The sequence below is a fragment of the Capra hircus genome, chromosome 5, assembly GCF_001704415.2.
Source record: "Capra hircus breed San Clemente chromosome 5, ASM170441v1, whole genome shotgun sequence".
In the NCBI taxonomy this organism is placed as follows: domain Eukaryota; kingdom Metazoa; phylum Chordata; class Mammalia; order Artiodactyla; family Bovidae; genus Capra; species Capra hircus.
Window position 1 is genome coordinate 98929470 of NC_030812.1, and position 20112 is coordinate 98949581.

The window sequence follows — 20112 nt, forward strand, 5'->3', positions numbered from 1 at the left end:
CTAGAGAGTAGCCCCCATACAGCAACTAGAGAGGAGCCTATCCTGTGAAACTAGTAATTGTATTTATTTTTCATGTGAAGAAACTCTGCTTTGAGTGGCTATATAATTTATACAGTTCATAGCTAAAAAATGAAATGCATGCTTTAGATACATGGTTTGAAAACTAGTTTGTAAAAGAATACTAAGTCATTTAGGGTCACAATTTGACTGAAATATCATTTGTAAGCTAATCACATCAAGTTTATCAATACAAAATCTATTCATTGATTTATTTTATCTTCCAGATTTCTGTGGAAATTTAGCTTTCTTTATAAAAAAAAAAAGTAGAGAAACCAAGAAAATAGGACAGAATCTCATAGAGTGGAAGGCATTATTTATTCACAGGTTATGTTTAGACAATATTCAGTATTTGAGGCATTGTACTAGTCTCTGAGAATATAGAACTGAGCTAGATATAGTCTAGGCATCTAAGAAAACCTAAGGCAAAATGATTGTAAGACAAGAAAAAAATAAAACAAAGACATAATCTCAAGTATGTATAAAAATATAAGTATACAATATATAAAAATAGATACAAAACTAAATATTGTCAAAAACTGCATAGAATTACAAAGCCTCGTGTTCTGCAGTCCCTGCCACACCAAACCAAGTCATTACAGTTGTGCCTGACTCTTTGCGACCCCATCAGGCTCCTCTGTCCATGGGATTCTCCAGGCAAGAATAATGGAGTGTGTTACCATTTTCTTCTCCAGTTCTGTAGTCTATGCAGTCACAAAAAGTCGGACATCACTGGGTGACTGCACAACAAGAAGAAACTGATAAGACAAACATCATATGATATTGCCTATATATGGTATCTAAAGAACGGCACAAATGAACTGATCTACAAAACAGAAATAGAATCACAGGTGTGGAAATAAAACTTATGGTTACCTGGTGGTAAAGGAGTGGAAAGGGAGATTGGGAGATTGAGACTGATGTGTACACACAACTCTCTACAAAAGAGATGATTGGTAAGGATGTACTATATTGCACAGGGAACATTACCCTATACTGTGTGAATTTCTATAGGGGAAATAGTCTATAAAAGAGTGCACACGTATACATGCATAGCTAATTCACTCTGCTGTATACCTGAAATTTTTATTAGAGTATAGCTGTAAATCAAAAATTTTACAAAAGAAGAAACCAAGAAATATACAAGTGAGATGGGAGAAATGGAAGTATTGGAAGTATTGGATTGGCCAAAAAGTTCATTCTGGTTTTTCCATTCCATAAAATCTTATGGAAAAACCGGAACAAACTTTTTGGCCAACCCAATAACACAGAAAGAGAGAATGCATTATAAATTGCTATTTCATCCTTTTTGGGACTCATCAGTGCAGTGTAGCTAATGCTGTAAAATTTAAAACATTTTGTTTCTTAAAACTCAATTATATGTAACAGTTCTGAGATTTGGGTATCACAGCCTTCATTAGTAGAAGTATTTAACTATTCGATTTAAGTGGGATAAAAGCAGGATGTTTTAAATCTAGTAAAAAATAAAAAATTGATATTTATATACATTTATTTAGCACACTGTAAAACATGTAAAAACATGAACACTGAGAATAAGTGTAAAAAGCTTTCTTTTTTCAGTGTTTCTAATACTACTCTTTTAAAATACAAAATATAAAAGAAATGTTACTCTTGGCAATTTTTAATATAAATTTATTTATTTTAATTGGAGGTTAATTACTTTACAATATTGTATTGGTTTTACTATACATCAACATGAATCTGCCACAGGTGTACATGTGTTCCAGTCTTGGTAATTTTTAAAAAATTTATTTGGCTGCATCACATGTTAGCCATGGCATGTGGGATCTTCAATTTTCCTTGCAACATGTGGAATCTTTTCTTTTTTTTTTTTTTGCCAATTTCTGTGATTTTTTTTTTTTTTTTGCTTTTTGTGGTAAAGTTTCCACCCCCCCCTCCCCACCACCGCCATTGGAGTATAATCCCACATGCCGCAACTAAAGATTCCATTTGCTGTACAGCTAATTCACTTTGTTGTACAGTATGTGGGAATCTTTACTTGCAGCACATGGGACCTTCTAGCTGTGGCATGTGGGAGCTAGTTCCTTGACCAGGGGTCAAACCCAGACCCCTTGAATTGGGAACATGGAGTCTTAGCCACTGGACCACCAGGGAGTCCTTAGTCTCAGTGCTTTTGAAAATTTCCCTATATATTTGTAACTGATAGTAAGAGAATTTTGAATGAAATGGCAACCCACTCCAGTATTCTTGCCTGGAGAATCCCAGGGACAGAGGAGCCTAGTGGGCTGCTGTCTATGGGGTCGCACAGAGTCGGACACGACTGAAGCGACTTAGCAGCAGAAGCAACTCATTTCAGTCGCTCAGTCGTGTCCGACTCTTTGCGACACCATGAATCGCAGCACACCAGGCCTCCCTGTCCATCACCAACTTCCAGAGTTCACTCAGACTCACGTCCATCAAGTCAGTGATGTCATCCAGCCATCTCATCCTGTCATCCCCTTCTCCTCCTGGCCCCAATCCCTCCCAACATCAGAGCCATTTCCAATGAGTCAACTCTTCACATGAGGTGGCCAAAGTACTGGAGTTTCAGCTTTAGCATCATTCCTTCCAAAGAAATCCCAGGGCTGATCTCCTTCAGAATGGACTGGTTGGATCTCCTTGCAGTCCAAGGGACTCTCAAGAGTCTTCTCCAACCCCACAGTTCAAAAGTATCAATTCTTCGGTGCTCAGCCTTCTTCACAGCCCAACTCTCACATCCATACATGACCACAGGAAAAACCATAGCCTTGACTAGACAGACCTTAGTTGGCAAAGTAATGTCTCTGCTTTTGAACATGCTATCTATGTTGGTCAGTTATAAATTTCTCATTATCATTTTGCATGGCTTCAGCTATCATAGTCATTTTTATGGTCCCATTTGTGCAAAGAAAAGTGCTGTCTGTGTAACAAAAGAGGAATTCATTCATATTTTGTTGTTCACTCACTAAGTCATGTCCAAATTTTTGTGACCCCATGGACAGCAGCATGTCAGGCTTCTCTATCCATTCACAGTTATGAGGTTCAAATATTAGTATCAACTCATATTATTCAACCCCTGGAGGAGGACATGGAAACCTACTCTAGAGTTCTTGCCTGGAAATCCCATGGACAGAAGAGCCTGATGGGCTACTGCCCATAGGGTCACAAAGAGTCAGACACAACTGAAGTAACTTAGCATATACAATATTTAACACTTAGAGTTCAGTTCAGTTCAGTTCACTTCAGTTGCTCTGTTGTGTCCAACTCTTTGCAACCCCATGAATCACAGTATGCTAGATCTCGCTGTCCATCACCAACTCCCGGAGTTCACTCAGACTCATGTCCATAGAGTCGGTGATGCCATCCAGCCATCTCATCTTCTGTCGTCCCCTTCTCTTCCTGTCCCCAGTTCCTCACAGCACCAGAGGCTTTTCCAATGAGTCAACTCTTCGCATGAGGTGGCCAAAGTATTGGAGTTTCAGCTTTAGTATCAGTCCTTCCAATGAACACCAGGACTGATCTCCTTTAGAATGGATTGGTTGGATCTCCTTGCAGTCCAAGTGACTCTCAGGAGTCTTCTCCAACACCACAGTTCAAAAGCATCAATTCTTTGGCGTTCAGCTTTCTTCACAGTCCAGCTCTCACATCCATACATGACCGCTGGAAAAACCATAGCCTTAACTAGACGGACCTTTGTTGGCAAACTCTGCTTTTTAACATGCTATCTAGGTTGGACATAACTTTCTTTCCAAGGAGTAAGCGTCTTTTAATTTCATGGCTGCAATCACCATCTGCAGTGATTTTGGAGCCCCCCAAAATAAAGTCTGACACTTAGAATTATGCTCTTCCAAATCCCTATATCATTCAAGAATAGCTTACTTCTTTTTCTTTTTCTTTTTTTTTTTTTAGACTAGCTTACTTCTTAACTGTTAGCAAATATTATAAATGAATTTTGATGATAAATTTTTGGCAGATGAGGCAATACAGTGGCAACTGTATATAGCAATCTATAATGCATCGCTTGGAAATGGTGTGTGAAATTCCCTAAAATGGCCTTGAAGTATGTAAGGGTATGGAGACATTACTGTTTGTCTTGCTGCAAATCCATCTTCTCTGTATAGCTCCGTTGATACTAGTAGTAATTCCAAAGTCATTCAGGAAGGCATATTCCCCATCTCCTCTGATGACAAACCTAAAACCAAACACAAAAGTATTAAAAAGCATAGGTTGGACATCTGTATTCTTTCTTCCTCATATTCTTCCACACCCCCACTCCAGGTATTTTTAATGTGAACCAGAGAAATGTGAAAATCTGTCTTCATATGGCTTCTTAGTACATATACATCATTTCTATACTTAATTCCCTTTATATTCTCAAACTCCCTACTTGAATATCAGAAGAAATTAAAGGAATGTTACTCCTTAGAAGAAAAGTTATGACCAATCTAGGCAGTATATTCAAGAGCAGAGACATTACTTTGCCAACTAAGGTCCGTCTAGTCAAGGCTATGGTTTTTCCTGTGGTCATGTATGGATGTGAGAGTTGGACTGTGAAGAAGGCTGAGCACCGAAGAATTGATGCTTTTGAACTGTGGTATTGGAGAAGACTCTTGAGAGTCCCTTGGACTGCAGGGAGATCCAACCAGTCCATTCTGAAGGAGATGAATGCTGGGATTTCTTTGGAAGGAATGATGCTAAACCTGAAGCTCCAGTACTTTGGCCAACTCACACGAAGAGTTGACTCATTGGAAAAAACTCTGGTGCTGGGAGGGATTGGGGCCAGGAGGAGAAGGGGACGACCCAGGATGAGATGGCTGGATGACATCACGGACTCGATGGACGTGAGTCTGAGTGAACTCCAGGAGTTGGTGATGGACAGGGAGGCCTGACGTGCTGCGATTCATGGGGTCACAAAGAGTTGGACACGACTGAGCGACTGAACTGAACTGATCATCGCCCATCCCAAATCCAGTTATGCTGTTGACTAGTAATTTAGTGCTCGCTGTTGTGGCCAAGTGAACTGCTGCCATGGTGGAGATTTAAAAAAAATTTCATATGTTGAAATATAGGGAAGTCATTCTGGCTTATACATGAGTTAACTTGAATTTTAGGCCATCTATAATACCCTGTTTGTGGCCTATCAAACATATATTGTAGTTTTGCTTTAACGACTAAAGAAAAGTGCACATTGACCAGAAGTAAAAAAATGTCCATGTTAAGAATAAAGATTAAATGTCTCTCTTCTGGGGACACTAGTGCTGGTCCTCCTTCGGTGATAAGACTCCCTTCCCAGGTGCCAAGGCCATACTGACCCGCTTGTATATGCTGGTCAATTTTTTTCATTTGAAATCTTGAAGGAATGTGATCCTGACTTGTTTAATGTTCTCTCTTCTGACAAAATATAAAACTGGGCTAGAAACCCTGTTTCTCTGAAGCAGTTTCTCAGAGTGATCTGGGAGGTGGCCTTCCAGCCTAGTCCTCAGCTTGGCTCAAATAAAACTCTTCTCTATTATTTTATTTTTGATCATTTATTGATTATTTTCATTGGCCTTCAATGAAGATGATTTTCATTGTTCTTCTGACCTGTTCTATACCTGTGTGAAAATAAAATTATGTACTTACTAGTAAATTCTTAAACAGGCTTGGCTTTGATTGAGGGAAGCAATTGCCCTTTTTCATTCTGTCTGTTCCAGTGTAATGGTTACAGTGAAGATCTCTCCACTGAAGTGTTCAGAACCAAAGGTGTGTTACTAAGTTTCTTCCAGGGATAAATTATCACAGGAGGGATTCCCTCTGGGTCCCTGACAACCTTCCTTTTAGTAATAAACACAGCAGCTGGCAGAGTGGACTGAGGGTCTGCAGATACCAATTCTTCCCTGGCTTTCCAAGACTATAGGACCCTGGAGTGCCTCAGCTGTTCTCTCTCCATTCTAAATATGGATTTCAGCACAGCTTAAGTCAGTGGGTGAATGCAGAACTATGTCTAATGGCATCCTCATGCTAAAGATTTCAATTGAAAACATGATATGTAAACTTTTCCCAAAGGCACTGCTAATAAAAAGAAGAGCATACAAAGGACTTCTATTTCTTACACCTGAAACCTTCCATGATATTAAATTTACATTCCCATAAGTACAACTCACACCCATAACTACATATTCCTACAATAGAAGGCAGCCTAAAAACTTACGAGGCATCAAGTTTAGAGTTGTCTGTCCACTTCCAAGCATGATGTGATGATTCTCTGCTAAGGCCAATCCAATGGTCAAAAGGGCCTTTGTATCTTTGCAGGAAGTTCTATTATAAAACACAGAAAGTAAAAACACATGTCTCCTTCATTTTACCCTTGAGTCCTCTTCCCCCCAGCCTTCTCTCTTTGGATGACAGCCTGGTAAGATTGAGAAGCTTAGACATTGAAGGGAGAAGACTAGTCCCCAGTTCTCAGCTTAAGTCACTCAAATGTCTCTGACCCTAAATTACATTAAAGTGATCACACATCTCAATTTGACTGGTAAAGTCCCAGGTTATGCCTGTGGTTCCAACATAATATTGTCACTTTCACTCCCCAAAATGTCCCAACTTGGATGATAAATTACATGATCACCAACCTTCTCTTTTACAATGGTAAGAATATATCTAATTTGAAGGTTAACTATGAGGATCACATGAGAGAGTGTGTCCAAATTGACTCACAGAGTTCCAGGCAGAGAACATACCCAAGAAATATCAGGCACTAATATGCACTCCAAGCCCGTAAGTCTGCCTGGAATGGGAGCCTTCCTCTTCTTTCAGCGGTCACCCTGTGCAGCCTATATCCTTCTCAGGGGCTAAGTATTTAACAAAGAACATGATCTAAAAATATTCCTTACCAACTCCTCCTCCATTTCAAACTGAGCAAGAACAGCTCCCACTGAAGTACAGGATGTCTGACTGAATGTCCAATTTTCTGAGTCTTCAGAAAAATAAAAACACTTACTCCCAAATCCAATCCACCCTTCTGGGCAGGCGGCAAGCAGAACTTGTACGTCTGTCTCTCTGCTTCTCACTAAAAGTTGGACAGACACAGTGAAGCATAACAAATAAATTTTCCCTTCCATTTTATCTATTTTTCCACTTACCATCCTGAGGTCAGTCTTTTTTTACATATGTATGTATTAATATATGCAAATATACATGTGTGTACATGTATATGTAGGTACAGTATAACTGAATTCCAAAATGAGGGGTTTGAAGAAGAGCATGCTAAAGAACAACTAGACTTTTGTACTTTCATGGCCTTGGCTAATAATCTTTTGCTCTTCTCAAAATCTGAACAGGGCCTATTTTCTATAGATAGACAGACTCTTAGAAATGTTTTCCAAGCCCAAATTTGTCTGTTTTTCCAAATGAACAGTTTTCCTTTTTATGTATTTTGGCATAATTAATTAATTACATAATTTTCTCTCATTTTACTTCCAGGAACATATTCTCAAGTGCATTTCTAATGCCTCTTAGAATGCTATCAGCCTTAGTCATTTATAAAACACCAACTGTTAGTCAATACTTGGAAATGTGATTGCACTTCACTTCACTGCTTGCCAAAACAACAACTCTTTTGAGGTCATTTTTTCTTTTTGGCTTCTGGGAAAATGGAATATTGAGATCTGTGATCACTTGCTGAGTACAAACTAGTGGCAGTTGCTTTTCCCAAGTGATTTTATTATATTGAGGATTTGCCTTAGAATAGAATGTTCCATGAAAACTATTATGTTAATAAATATACACAGTACATGATTCTCAACGTAGCAGTCAAAATATTATTCTACAATGGAATTCAGATCATGGCATTTCTCTCCTATAATTTCCCTCTTCCTGATACCCCCTACTGCACTCAGATCAAAAGCCACAGTTTTTACCTGACTCATTAGGCTGTGAGCTCCCTGACCCCCAGCCCATTACTCTTCCTCATTCTCACCTTGCTTCAGCTGTAGAAGCCTCCATGCTGTTCCTCAAACCTACCAGGAGATTCCTCCTTTCATTCTACTTGTTCCTGCCATCTGGAATGCTTTCCCCACAAACCCAATGGCTTCTTCATCTCCTTCAAGTTTGCTGAAAAGTCGTTTTCTCAAGGAGGCTTGCCCTGGACACTTACATTCAACTCAATATGTTACCCTATATTATAACATCTGCATCTTCCTGCTATTAATAGAATAGGAGTGTTTTGTTCACTGATACACCTCAAGCATTTCACACACCCTGGCACATAGTGGAGCTCAATAAATATTTATTGACAATGTGAATGTGCAAAGAACATGGTACGGTTTGGAGAACAGGTAACTCACCTGCCACAAGAGTGGAAAGTGTCACCACATTTAGAGCTACAAGTATAAAGATAATCAAGATGCAGCAGCAAAGCTTGGCAGGTGTAACAGGAGAGGCAATTGCTGGGCATTTCTTTCGGAGATCTTTACCTGTAAATACAAATGTCATAATCTCAATCTCATGGAGGTATTAGAAAGAAAAACTTAAATTTATCACAGAATCAACATGTAAAGTCCGCTGTACCTCACCTTCCCTATTGCCAAACTCTCTCACAAAAGGTCCATGTCCAGGAGAGATGACCACAGCCCAAAAGCGACTAGAGAGAAGAGAAACTGAAGCTTTTTCCCCTGGAGAGCTGATGAGAGAGTAAGAAATGAAAAGAGTAGAAATCAGAATGAAAATGAAACATATAAACAATCCAGATTTACCTCCTTAAATAACAAATAGAAGTTCTGAGAAGAGCATTAGAAAATTAATCACTATAATTCATCATATTAACAGAATAAGAGAAGAGAAATGGATATGACCATGTCGGTAAGTATGACATAAAATATGGAAAAATGTAACAGTCATACAAAATAACAAAGCCCAACAAATTATGAACTGAACTTTCACTTTCATAGAAATAGTGCAGCTAACATGATACTTAATGGTGAAAAAGTGAAGGCCTTCCTCCAAAGATCAGGAACAAGGCAAGGATGCCTGTTCTCACCAATCCAATTTAACATTTTACTAGGGTTTCTATGAGTGCCAATAAGGCAAGAAAAGTAAGTAAGGCAAAAGTTAAAAAGGCAAAGAGATTAGAAAGAAGTGAAAATGTTTCAAGAAGTCACATCCACTCTCCTCCCAGTAGAAATATTAATTTGAAAATTATCTGCACATTAAAATACCTTCCCCAGAGCCAGGTACACCCACCTCCTGCCTCATCCCAGCTCCTGTGTACTCTAGCAATTCCAGGCAGATAATGCAGCCTTCAACAGCTTCCACCCAGGGCTTCCTGTGGGCTCCTAGGAGCCCAGGCTCCTGTCTTCCCCCTGCACCTGCCAACTCCAGCAGCTCCAGGTGGGGCTCCTGTGACACCTGGCTCCTAGTGAACTCCTGGGGACCAAGCCCCCGAAACTCTTCCCTCAGGACTGGGCAGTCCAGCACAGAGAGAGACCCATTCCCCATGGGAAAAGGGGAGGAAGACAGCACCTGCCTTCACTACACATCCCAGATCTGCCTTTCCCAGCCGTCTGACTCCTGCAGCCCTGTGTGACTCCCTGCAGACTCACCAACCAAGGCCCCCCTCTCCCAGGTGCCTGCCAGCTCCAGTGACCCAAGTGAGTCCTGTGACACCAGGTTCCCAGCAGGCTTCTGGGAACTAGGCCTCCTTTCACCCCAGTGACTGCTGACTCTAGCAGCCCTAGGCAGCTCCTGTGGCTTCCCTGCTGGCTGCCACCAATCAAGAAACCAATATAACTAGTCATTAGGGAAACAGAAAATACAGTGAGCTGCCACAATATGTGCATCAAAGTGGTAGGTTAAACAAAATAACAAAACTAAGTGACAGGGAAGAAAAGATACAAATGGAATTCTCATGAACTGTTGGAAATATAACTATATAGCCACTTTGGAAAACAGCTTGGCAGTTAGGTGTGGTGAACATATCCTTACCATATGCCCTAGCAATGTAAGAATCCCTTGGTATCTATGCAAGAGGAATGAAAACTTCCATTTTCACAAAAACCTAGACTTGAATATTTATATTAACTTTATTCATTATCAGGCTTCCCTCGTGGTTCAGCTGGTAAAGAATCCACCTGTAAATGTGGGAGACCTGGATTCGATCCCTGGCTTGGAAAGATCCCCTGGAGAAGGGAAAGGCTACCCACTCCAGTATTCTGGCCTGCAGAATTCAATGGACTATATAGCCCATGGCATCACAAAGAGTCAGACACAACTGAGTGGCTTTCGCTTTACCTTTTTATTCATCATCACCAAAACTGGCAACAATTCAAATATCCTTCAGCTGATAGAAAGATAAATAAATACCACTTGAAACTAGGAGAAAAGAAAAACTTGACTTTATATTCACAATTGCTCATTTCTTGTTTTTCTTTGGCTTGCTAAATTTTAGTGTGGCTCAGTCTCCCCTCAAAATTACCAAACTCTGGCTTGCCTGAAAATGTAAACCAGCTCTAAAAAGAGAAGTGAGATGCATCATAGCTCATGTGTGACCATGAGTTTGTGTCCCCGGCACAAAGTGGGAAGTGCCAACTTCAGGATATCATCTACTCTTTACACTTCATGCTCTCTTCCCCCACAAGTGTCCAACACACTTCTTGACCTATTTATAAAATGAGAACCTTTTTTAGAGCATTCTTCCTATTGCAGGAGTCCTTGTAAATAATCTCTCTCCTTCTTAACACTACGCTATTGATAACACAGTACAACATGGATGAATTTCAAATGCATGATGCTTAGTGAAAAAAGTCAGACCCCCTCGACATTCTTCTAAAGCAAGAGTATAAGAAAAGATAACAGATCAGTTTTTGTTAAAGTGTGGACAGAGAGGAAAGCAATGTTTACAAAGGTGTGGGTACGGGTGGAACTGTTCTTTATGATTGTGATGTGGCTACACAACTATATGTATTTGTCAAAACTAGAAGTATATACCAAAAGAATGACTTTTTTTAAAAATTTATTTCTAATTGAAGGATAGTTGTTTTACAATGTTGTGCTGGTTTCTGCTATACAACAGCATGAATCAGCTATAATATACATATATCCCCTCCCTCTTGAGACTCCTCCCACCCTCCCATCCCACCCCTCTAGATCATCACAGAGCCCTGACCAAAGTAAGACCCTGTTGCTGGGAAAGATTGAAGGCAGAAGGAGAAGGGGATGACAGAGGTTGAGATGGTTGGATGGCATCACCGACTTGATGGACATGAGTTTGAGCTAGCTCTGGGAGTTGATGATGGACAAGGAACCCCCTTGCTGCAATCCATGGGTTCACAGAGTCAGACAAGACTGAGTAACTGAGTTGAACTGAATATTCAAATATATAATTTAGCATCAGAAATTTTTTATAATTTTTCTCCATGGTATTTGCCATAAACTTATGAATTATTATTTGCTTTCAAGTTATATTGTTTCAAGTGTATTTTTTAGATGATTTTGATATTGTTGTCCATGGAGTAGAAAGAGCACAGGTGAGAAATTTAAGGAATCCTAGAAAGAGTTTTGTCTCTATCACCAACTGCTTGTGTGGACTTGAACACTTGAACAAGTTATTCTGTCTGTTAGTGTTTTAACTGGTCACTATTTTTCAAACCTTAGTAGCAGAATGAACAATGGTCTCAAAAGCTTCACAGTTATATTAAATTCTAAATACATAATTGTCCTCACAGCGATGAGCAAAGTCTTTCCTGAATTTATGATGACTAGTGCATGCATTAGCGTTATTGGGGTGGGGACAGGTTAGAAACATAATATTTATTTCTTCTTCCTCTTTCTTACTTTATTATCCCCCTTCTTTCTTACTTTAGAGAGATCAGTTCCGTTAATGTGCTCAATGCCTTGGCAACAAATCTGAGATAAATGCTTGTATTTTCATGAAACTTCCAAACCTTGGAATGACAGTCTAGCTGGCTGTTCCACAAGAGAATCCAGTCTGCTGCTTATTCAAGATAAGGAAGAACTGGTAAATAGTTAACTAAAATATTTTAATACAACTTAGCACTGACTTCTAGCCACATCAAGATCTTTGTGCTTTAGCCTTAAGGGTTCTATGCAGATGAAAATATCAACTTTGACTTCAAGAAGTTCACAATCTGAGAGACTAAATAGACATAAAAACAAAATAAATATAATGTAATGAATACAACAATATAAACATAAACATTGTAAATATTAATATATAAATGAACAAATAGAAATATCACAAATAAGGATTAATTAACTCCAACAGGGACTCAGGAAAGGCCTCATAGAAGAGGTGATAGTTTCAGAGGATGAGCATAAGAATGCAAACCAGGAACAGATAAACAAATTCAATATTCAGTCATTTCTTCTGTTTCATTTACAGAGACTCATACAAAATCTGATAAACAAAGAAGAAATTCTGTTTTGGATTGGATTAAATTTTACATTATCAGAGAAGAACTGGAAGTGGATAAATGGATCCTTTTTAAACTCTAATATGTGAGTATTAGATAAGCTAATTTGAATATTCAATTTGCTTCCCACTAGTTATCCATTTTGCAGATGGTGGTGTATATATGTCCATGCTACTCTCTCAGTTTGTCCTACTCGCCTTCCCCTGGGTCTCCATTCCTGCCCTGTAAATGCATTCATTAGTACCATTTTTCTAGATTCCATATATATGCATTAATATATGAGATCCAACGAGTCCATCCTAAAGGAGACCACTCCTGGGTGTTCATTGGAAGGACTGATGCTGAGGCTTAAACTCCAATACATTGGCCACCTCATACAAAGAGTTGACTCACTGGAAAAAACCCTGATGCTGGGAGGGATTGGGGGCAGGAGGAGAAGGGGACGACAGAGGATGGGATGGCTGGATGCCATCACTGACTTGATACACATGAGTTTGGGTCAACTCCAGGAGTTGGTGATGGACAAGGAGGCCTGACGTGCTGCAATTCATGAGGTCGCAAAGAGTCGGACACGACTGAGTGACTGAACTGAACTGAATGATGCTTTCTTTTTAAATTTATTTATTTATATTAATTGGAGCATAATTACTGATCTACTGGTTTTAATTTTTAGTTTCATGTCCTAGAAAACTTATTTAACTTACAGGGACAGTTTAAATTTAAAAGAAAATAGATTTCACCTTTGCGCTGCTCAAGTAGTTTCACCTACGTGGCTTAGCTAGTAAAACATCAACATTTGGCAAGAACTTTTGCTTTCACTAAGCATTAAACATGAGCCCTGTGTTTCAGGAACTACAATATCCTATTGTCCCAGATAAAAAGTTAAGTTCAGAGAGAGGGGAGAATGGAAGAAGAAAGAAGGAAATGCAAATTTTGAGCAGAAAATAGAAGTTCAGTAAAAGCTATAAAAAGTATTCTTTCTACTGGACTGAAGAGCAAACATGCATAAGCTATATTCTTTCTCTTCATCATCAAATTTAATATAAACTAAAAATGCTAAAGAATTTGCTGGTGGATAGATTTAGGTCCAATTCCTACTTTCAAACTCTACATCTGCTTTTAAATTATCAAAGATTAAAATTTTAAAAAATAGAAATTAAATTACAAAGGATCTATACACCAATAGTCTCAGTTTTTGCAGGTAACTTTTTAAAAGTCAATAATTATTCATGATTTTATCAAACAAAGTCTCTTTAGAGAACAATAAGAAATTAATTCTCAGCTCCCAAGTTGCACTAGTAGTAAAGAACCCACCTGCCAATGCAGGAGACATTAGAGACCCGGGTTTGATCGCTGAGTCCAGAAGATCCCCTGGAGGAGGACATGGCAACCCACTCCAGTATTCTTGCCTTTAGACTCTCATAAACAGAAGAGACTGGTGTCCTCTTCTAGGGGATTTTCCAGACAAGAATACTGGAGTGGGTTGCCATTTCCTTCTCCGGGGAATCTTCCTGACCCAGGGATCAAACTTAGGTTTCCCACATGCAGGCAGACTCTATACTATCTGAGCCACCAGGAAATCTCTTAATTTAACTAAAATGGTTATGTTTAAAAGATGCTCATTTCATTTTTATGATCACTTCTGAAAATTTCTGGTAAGACACATTATATAAACTACTTTGGTAATGTATTCTAAATAGGATGATATAAAGCTTAGCTGAAGATGTGCTATAATCAAAAGTCCAGAGAATGAAAAACAAGAGAGGGAACACAGAAGTACACCAGAGCCCAGGAGACAGAGAGAGACATAAAGCAAGAGAGAGACAGTGCATGCATGCTCAGTCACTTCAGTCGTGTCTGACTCTTTGTGACCGCATGGTCTATAGACCACCAGGCTCCGCTGTCCATGCGATTCTCCAGGCAAGAATACTGGAGTGGATTGCCATGCCCTACTCCAGAGGATCTTCCCCACCCAGTGATCAAACCTGCATCTCCTGAATTGTAGGAAGATTCCTTACCTACTGAACCACTTGGGAAAGCTGGAGAAAGCCAGAGGGAGAGACAAAGGGAAAGTCATTTGAACACATAAATGAGCCTCAATAGATTTCGTCTGAAACACTTAATGATATCACTGAAAATCACATTTACCCTTAATTCCAAAAGAAAATTTTTCAGGACAGTTTTGTGCCCAAGGGTAAGAAAATATACATTTTTTAGTTTTTTTTTTAACAAAAAATTGTGACTTTTACTCATATTTCTTCCAGAAAATGTGACGACTCATTCAAAGCCCAGATCAAAAGTCACTTCACAAGTAAAGCCATCACCAATTCCCTAGGTTTTATTAAATACCTTGTAGTACAAATCACATCAAATTGTAGTAACTCATTTGTCTGTCCCTGAGGTGATGAAGCCCTGCAGGCAGAGTTTAAATACAATTTGTCTTTGTAGCTCTGTGTCTAACAAATAGCAGATTCCAAATATATTATCATTAGTTTCAAACAGACTACAGCATAGGTGTCATGGTTAATTTTTTTTTTAACATATACATGTGTTTATTCTTTTTCAAATTCTTTTCCCACTTAGGTTGTTACATAATATTGAGCAGAGTTCCCTGTGCTATATAGGAGGTATGGGTAACTTTCATTAGTTTATGTATTACAAAATTGTTGGTGTCTGTTTGCCATCACTCTGGGATATAATCATCTGTTATTTAACATCATAATGTGAGTTGCCAGAATGCAAGTAGCCAGCAACCTGGAGAAAATATGAAGACTAATTGAAAACAAAACCCACAGACCATTTTTCTCTTAACCTCCTATAACATAATTCACTGTGCAGTAATATTTAAGTAACATATCCAATAGCAGAATAACTAACGTAACAATTACACACCTGCCCTCTCACCCACCTCTAGTCCCTCAAAACATCTCTTCTTCTATGGAGGTTAACTGTGAAGTACTGATACCTCTGAAGCACAATTGCTACTATGCTGTCAGTGATCAGTAGTATAAGAACTCTCCTCCCCAACTCCTGTTTTGTTTTGTCAAAGTGTATCAATTTTACCTTACCAGATCTCCACTCCTCCATGTTCGCTCTATAGGTAGGGTCTGTCTCTAAGATTTTTAAAGACACCTCTGTCGTTGTCATGTTTCTGTTTGAAAAAGGGATTTGGTGGTATCTTTTCTCAGTAGTTGCAAAGCAGGAAATGTGAATTGAAAGGAACTTCTGTTAACATTTGGCTGAAAAGGAAACTAGTAACCTCTCAGTTTAGACTCCACCTCTCATTGCAAAAGAGCCTCTTGATGAAAGTGAGTGAAAAAGCTGGCTTAAAACTCAACACTCAAAAATCTAAGATTATGGCATCCAGTCCCATTATTTCATGGCAAATAGATGGGGAAACAATGGAATCAGTGACAGTCTTTATTTTCTTGGCCTCCAAAATCATTGCAGATGGTGACTGCAGCCATGAAATTCAAAGATGCTTCCTCCTTGGAAGAAAAGCTATGACCAACCTAGACAGCATATTAAAAAGCAGAGACATTACTTTGCCAACAAAGGTCCACCTAGTCAAAGCTATGTTTCTTCCAGTAGTCATGTATGGATGTGAGAGTTGGACTATAAAGAAAGCTGAGCACCAAAGAACTGATGCATTTGAACTGTGGTGTTGGATAAGACTCTTGAGAGTCCCTTGGATGGCAAGAAGATCACACCAGTCAATTCTAAAGCAAATCAGTCCTGAACATTTGTTGGAAGGACTGTTGCTGAAGCTACAATACTGTGGCCACCTGATGTGAAGAACTTACTGATTGGAAAAGACCCCAATGATGGGTCTTTTCAGAAGGCAAAAGGGGAAAGGGGTGCCAGAGGATCAGATGGTCAGATAGTATCACTGACTCAATGAACATGAATCTGAGCAAACTCTGGAGGAAAATGGAGGACGGAGGAGCCTGGTGTGCTACAGTCCTCGAGGTTACAAAGAGTTGGACGTGACTTAGCAACTGAACAGCATCATGTCACGATGTCACTGGGTGCAGACCTTCCAAAAATGTACATGTTTTTGTTGTTCAGTCACTCAGTCATGTCCAACTCTTTGTGGCCCCGTGGACTGCAACACACCAGGTTTCCCTGTCCTTCACCATCTCCTGGAGCTTGCTCAAACTCATGACTGTTGAATCAGTGATGTCCTCCAACCATCTCATCCTCTGTCATCCCCTTCTCCTCCTGCCTTCAATCTTTCCCAGAATCAGGGTCTTTTCCAATGACTGGACTCTTCACATCAGGTGGCCATATTTAGAGTCATCTCTTGTGCTTTTGGAAATGTACATGAGGCAGGAGCTAAATGGACTCGGGGCTGTACAGCTGGACTTTGTCCCCTGTGGATAGATACCCCAAGATAAAGAGGAGGAGGAGCTGAGCCCTGCCCACATATGTGATAGTACTTTTCTCATTCTCAAGGTTCAGAGGACCTTTCCAAGAATACACCTGCAGCAAGGCTCTTTGTAGATCAAAAAGGGAGTAATGTCAACCTGTCCACAGGCCTCTTCACTAGAATCCATCTTGGTTAAGAAATGTGGGTACACACATGGGAAGACACTGATATATACCAAATATGGACTCAGAATCAGCCAAAGCAAGATGTTTGGCCAAAGGAAACCCAGAAGAAAATCGCATAAAAGTGATTCGAACTACAAGGACCTGATGCTCTGGACTTGACAGTGTGTGCCTATGCATGTGTACTCTTTTCCCTCCTAATAAATGTTTCACTTGTTTCACTAGTTTTTGTTTCTCTGTGGAAATTCATTTTCTGGAAATGAATCCTAATGGCCAGGATTCAACACTTGGCCAGACTTCAATCTCTGGCCAGAAACCAAAGTCCTATTTCAAGTCCCTGCAGGTTGAGGTCACCTAAGCTCAGATATGTCTTCACAAAAACCTTTGTCTTTCTCTGTTCGTGAAAAAACAACAACAACAACAAGGAGACCTTAGAGGTAGCACAGACTCAAGATAAAAGAAACTTATGTCCCTGAATTTCCATGTGGAAGAAAGCTGCGTTCTAACTAGAAACACCTATATTTCACAGCTACATGAGTGTTAAGTAAATATACACTGTGCTATCAACAAAATTTAGGTTATCTATTGTAGCAGCTGTGTAATGTATCTAGTCAGAGTGGCAGCCTCATTTTTTCCATAGTTTTTTGCATTACTAATCACGTCTTATCCAGTCACCAAATATCTGCAGATTGTTACTACTATGGTAGGTGCTGAAAAACAAAAGCTCTGCAAATTCGGATGAAGAGGATGAAGCAGGCACCTGGGTCTTGTGTGGGAGAGGTCTGGATGGATTTTCCAGAATAGCTGAGGCAAGGTTAGTATCTTCTCTGGTGTCTAGTGAAGACAGGAACATTTTAAAAGATCACGGTTTATAGTACCACCAAAAACCTGACAGAGCTAAGAGCAATGACGAATTGAAATTATAATAGTGATCATTATAATTATAATGAAGTGGTCAGCATACAAAAATGGAGTTGGAAGGCATGGGTCCAATTTCAGAATTCAAGAACTAGAACTTCTTTGTATCTTTGTATTGTGCCACACAAAAGGACAGAGCAACACCTGCCAATTTCTGTGGCCTCATGGTACCCCGAGAAATCTTGTTGTCTCCCTAAAGATCTCCCTCCCTCCCTTTCCTGTGTTCATGGAACAAGTCCTTGCTTAACACACTTCACTTCTCATCAACTGAAGTTTTAATGCTTGAGAAACAAGTTCTGTAATGAACCCATGGCTTCTCTCATTTAGAAAAATAAATAAACTTCCTCCTTTTTTTTTAAGTGTGTCAGTCACAAGTCAGAGCTTCCTGCATCTGTGTCTCCAAGCTGGGGCTCTAACAATCCAGCCAAAAAATGCCTCTTCTTCTCAATCAGGTCTTTGTTTCTGAAATTTCAGTTACTAAAAGCAATGCATTATGAAAATGGCGACATGCTTAACCTGCATGACACCAGGAAGGGAACTTGTTTTTTTTTTTTTTTTAACACACCCTTATTCTGCCCCCAGGAGCTTAAGGCTCTTCAGTCAAAGTGGAAAGATAAGTCTCCCCAAGAACACTGGGACCTTCGTGTTTCTGGAAAGGAGCGTAATTCAGGCCAGTTCCAAAGGGATCTCAACTTTTCAATTAAGATACAATCCTGGGAGCTAGGCAGACAGAGACATAAAAAGGGGAAAGACTGAACCAGGTCCCTAAGAACACCTGCTGCCCCCTCTCAGCCTTTCAAAGCCCTTAATCCCTAGACCACAGAGCTTACCCTAAGGAATCTCCCAGTCACCCACTAAAGTTGTGCAAACTCCTATGAAGAGGGAAGCTTAGGTGCACAGCCATCTGGGGAGAAATCAAGTCAAATATTTTTCAAATCACGCAACCAGGCCAGATGTTCACCCCGTATTGGGACAGCCCTGGAGAGTTTGCAACCTACTTGAGACCAAGAAGGCAGTTTCTTCTTTCTCTTCTCCTCTCGATAGCAGTTTCTTTTTCACTATGGCTTTGCTCTGGACCAGAGGTGGCCAAACAGGGGGATGCGGCATCTCAGGGCTGCAACCGCCACCCTCTCCCGGCACCTCTAGCTTCCCTGTGGGGTGACCACATCCCTCTCCATCCGCGGCTGTCTCCCACATTCAGTTACAACCGTCTGCCAAGGTCTAAGAGAGACACCGGATGCAGGGTGTGGGAAATTACACCCATAGAGCAGATGGTACTAGATAATGCTCCCTCCCCACCACCCTCCACCTTCCGTGCTCCGCCCTAGATGTTAGGCCCCACTTCCTGTGTTTCATTTCTCAGGATGTTGAGGCAGAAAAGGAAGTCAGAACACTTGTAAACAGTATACCTGCCGTTGAAGGGTCTTTGGCTCCTTTCCAACCTGCCAAACGCCTGATGGGGACCTGGTGGACTAACGGGGGATCTAAGAGGACAGCCCTCTGCTCAGGCTGTCTGCCAGGCTGGGTCCCTTCCTAGCAGGAGAAAGTCTGCATGAAGCTCCACAGCCTGTGAGTCTCCTTGGCCTAGCAGAGATGGGGACAAGGCTCTGTCTGTCTCTCTGAGGTTCAACCTGTGGTAACCAAGACCCCTGAGAACAGAAACCCTGTTGTATGTAGTCACCCACACACAAACCTCCTCTAAAAGGTGTTGATTTGTGGCTTGTTAGCACCACTGTTCTCAGGGGATCATACACAGATCAAAACCCCAGGCTAATATGTTCTGAGGCTACAAAATGAGGAAAGGTTATAAAGGCCAAAAACTACAAGGTCATATAAACTGTCAGGAACTAGGACTAGAGTTGGGAAGAAATAGGAATGCTTGTTTAAACAGGAGTTGTTTGGGGTTCAAAATGGTTACACATTTGCAGGTGTAGGAGGGAGGAACTTTGAAACAATGTTTGCACCTGACACTGCCTGCAGATACTATTTTGAAAATGTCTGGTGATGGTCTTGAGTTTTATATAATTCAGAAAGTTTAAGTTCTCAGTGATGCATCTGCAAGTTCTCAGACGCAAGACTGCATCTGAAACTACCTCCACCTAAGGCCATCTGGCTCCATTTTGTGTGTGTGAACTATAGTTACTCCATTTTTATTTTTGAAAGATCTTAAATACATAATCAG

At 40.1% G+C, this 20112-nt stretch overlaps 1 protein-coding gene across 3 annotated transcripts; it reads right to left on the minus strand.

Moving 5' to 3' along the window:
- LOC108636060 (C-type lectin domain family 2 member D11-like) lies at window positions 291–19175 on the minus strand. Of its 3 annotated transcripts, XM_018048496.1 has the most exons (6): window positions 18929–19175; window positions 8379–8507; window positions 6927–7102; window positions 6248–6354; window positions 4143–4249; window positions 291–797 (listed from the first exon to the last, which is right to left on the minus strand). In XM_018048496.1, exons 1-6 carry the CDS (start codon window positions 19125–19127, stop codon window positions 787–789), a joined length of 729 nt encoding a protein of 242 aa, XP_017903985.1. In that variant the 5' UTR covers window positions 19128–19175; the 3' UTR covers window positions 291–786. The 3 variants fall into 3 exon arrangements, with proteins under 3 accessions (XP_017903985.1, XP_017903984.1, XP_017903986.1); XM_018048495.1 differs by lacking the exon at window positions 291–797 and having other exon boundaries at window positions 3812–4249; XM_018048497.1 differs by lacking the exons at window positions 291–797; window positions 18929–19175 and adding an exon at window positions 15530–15684 and having other exon boundaries at window positions 3812–4249.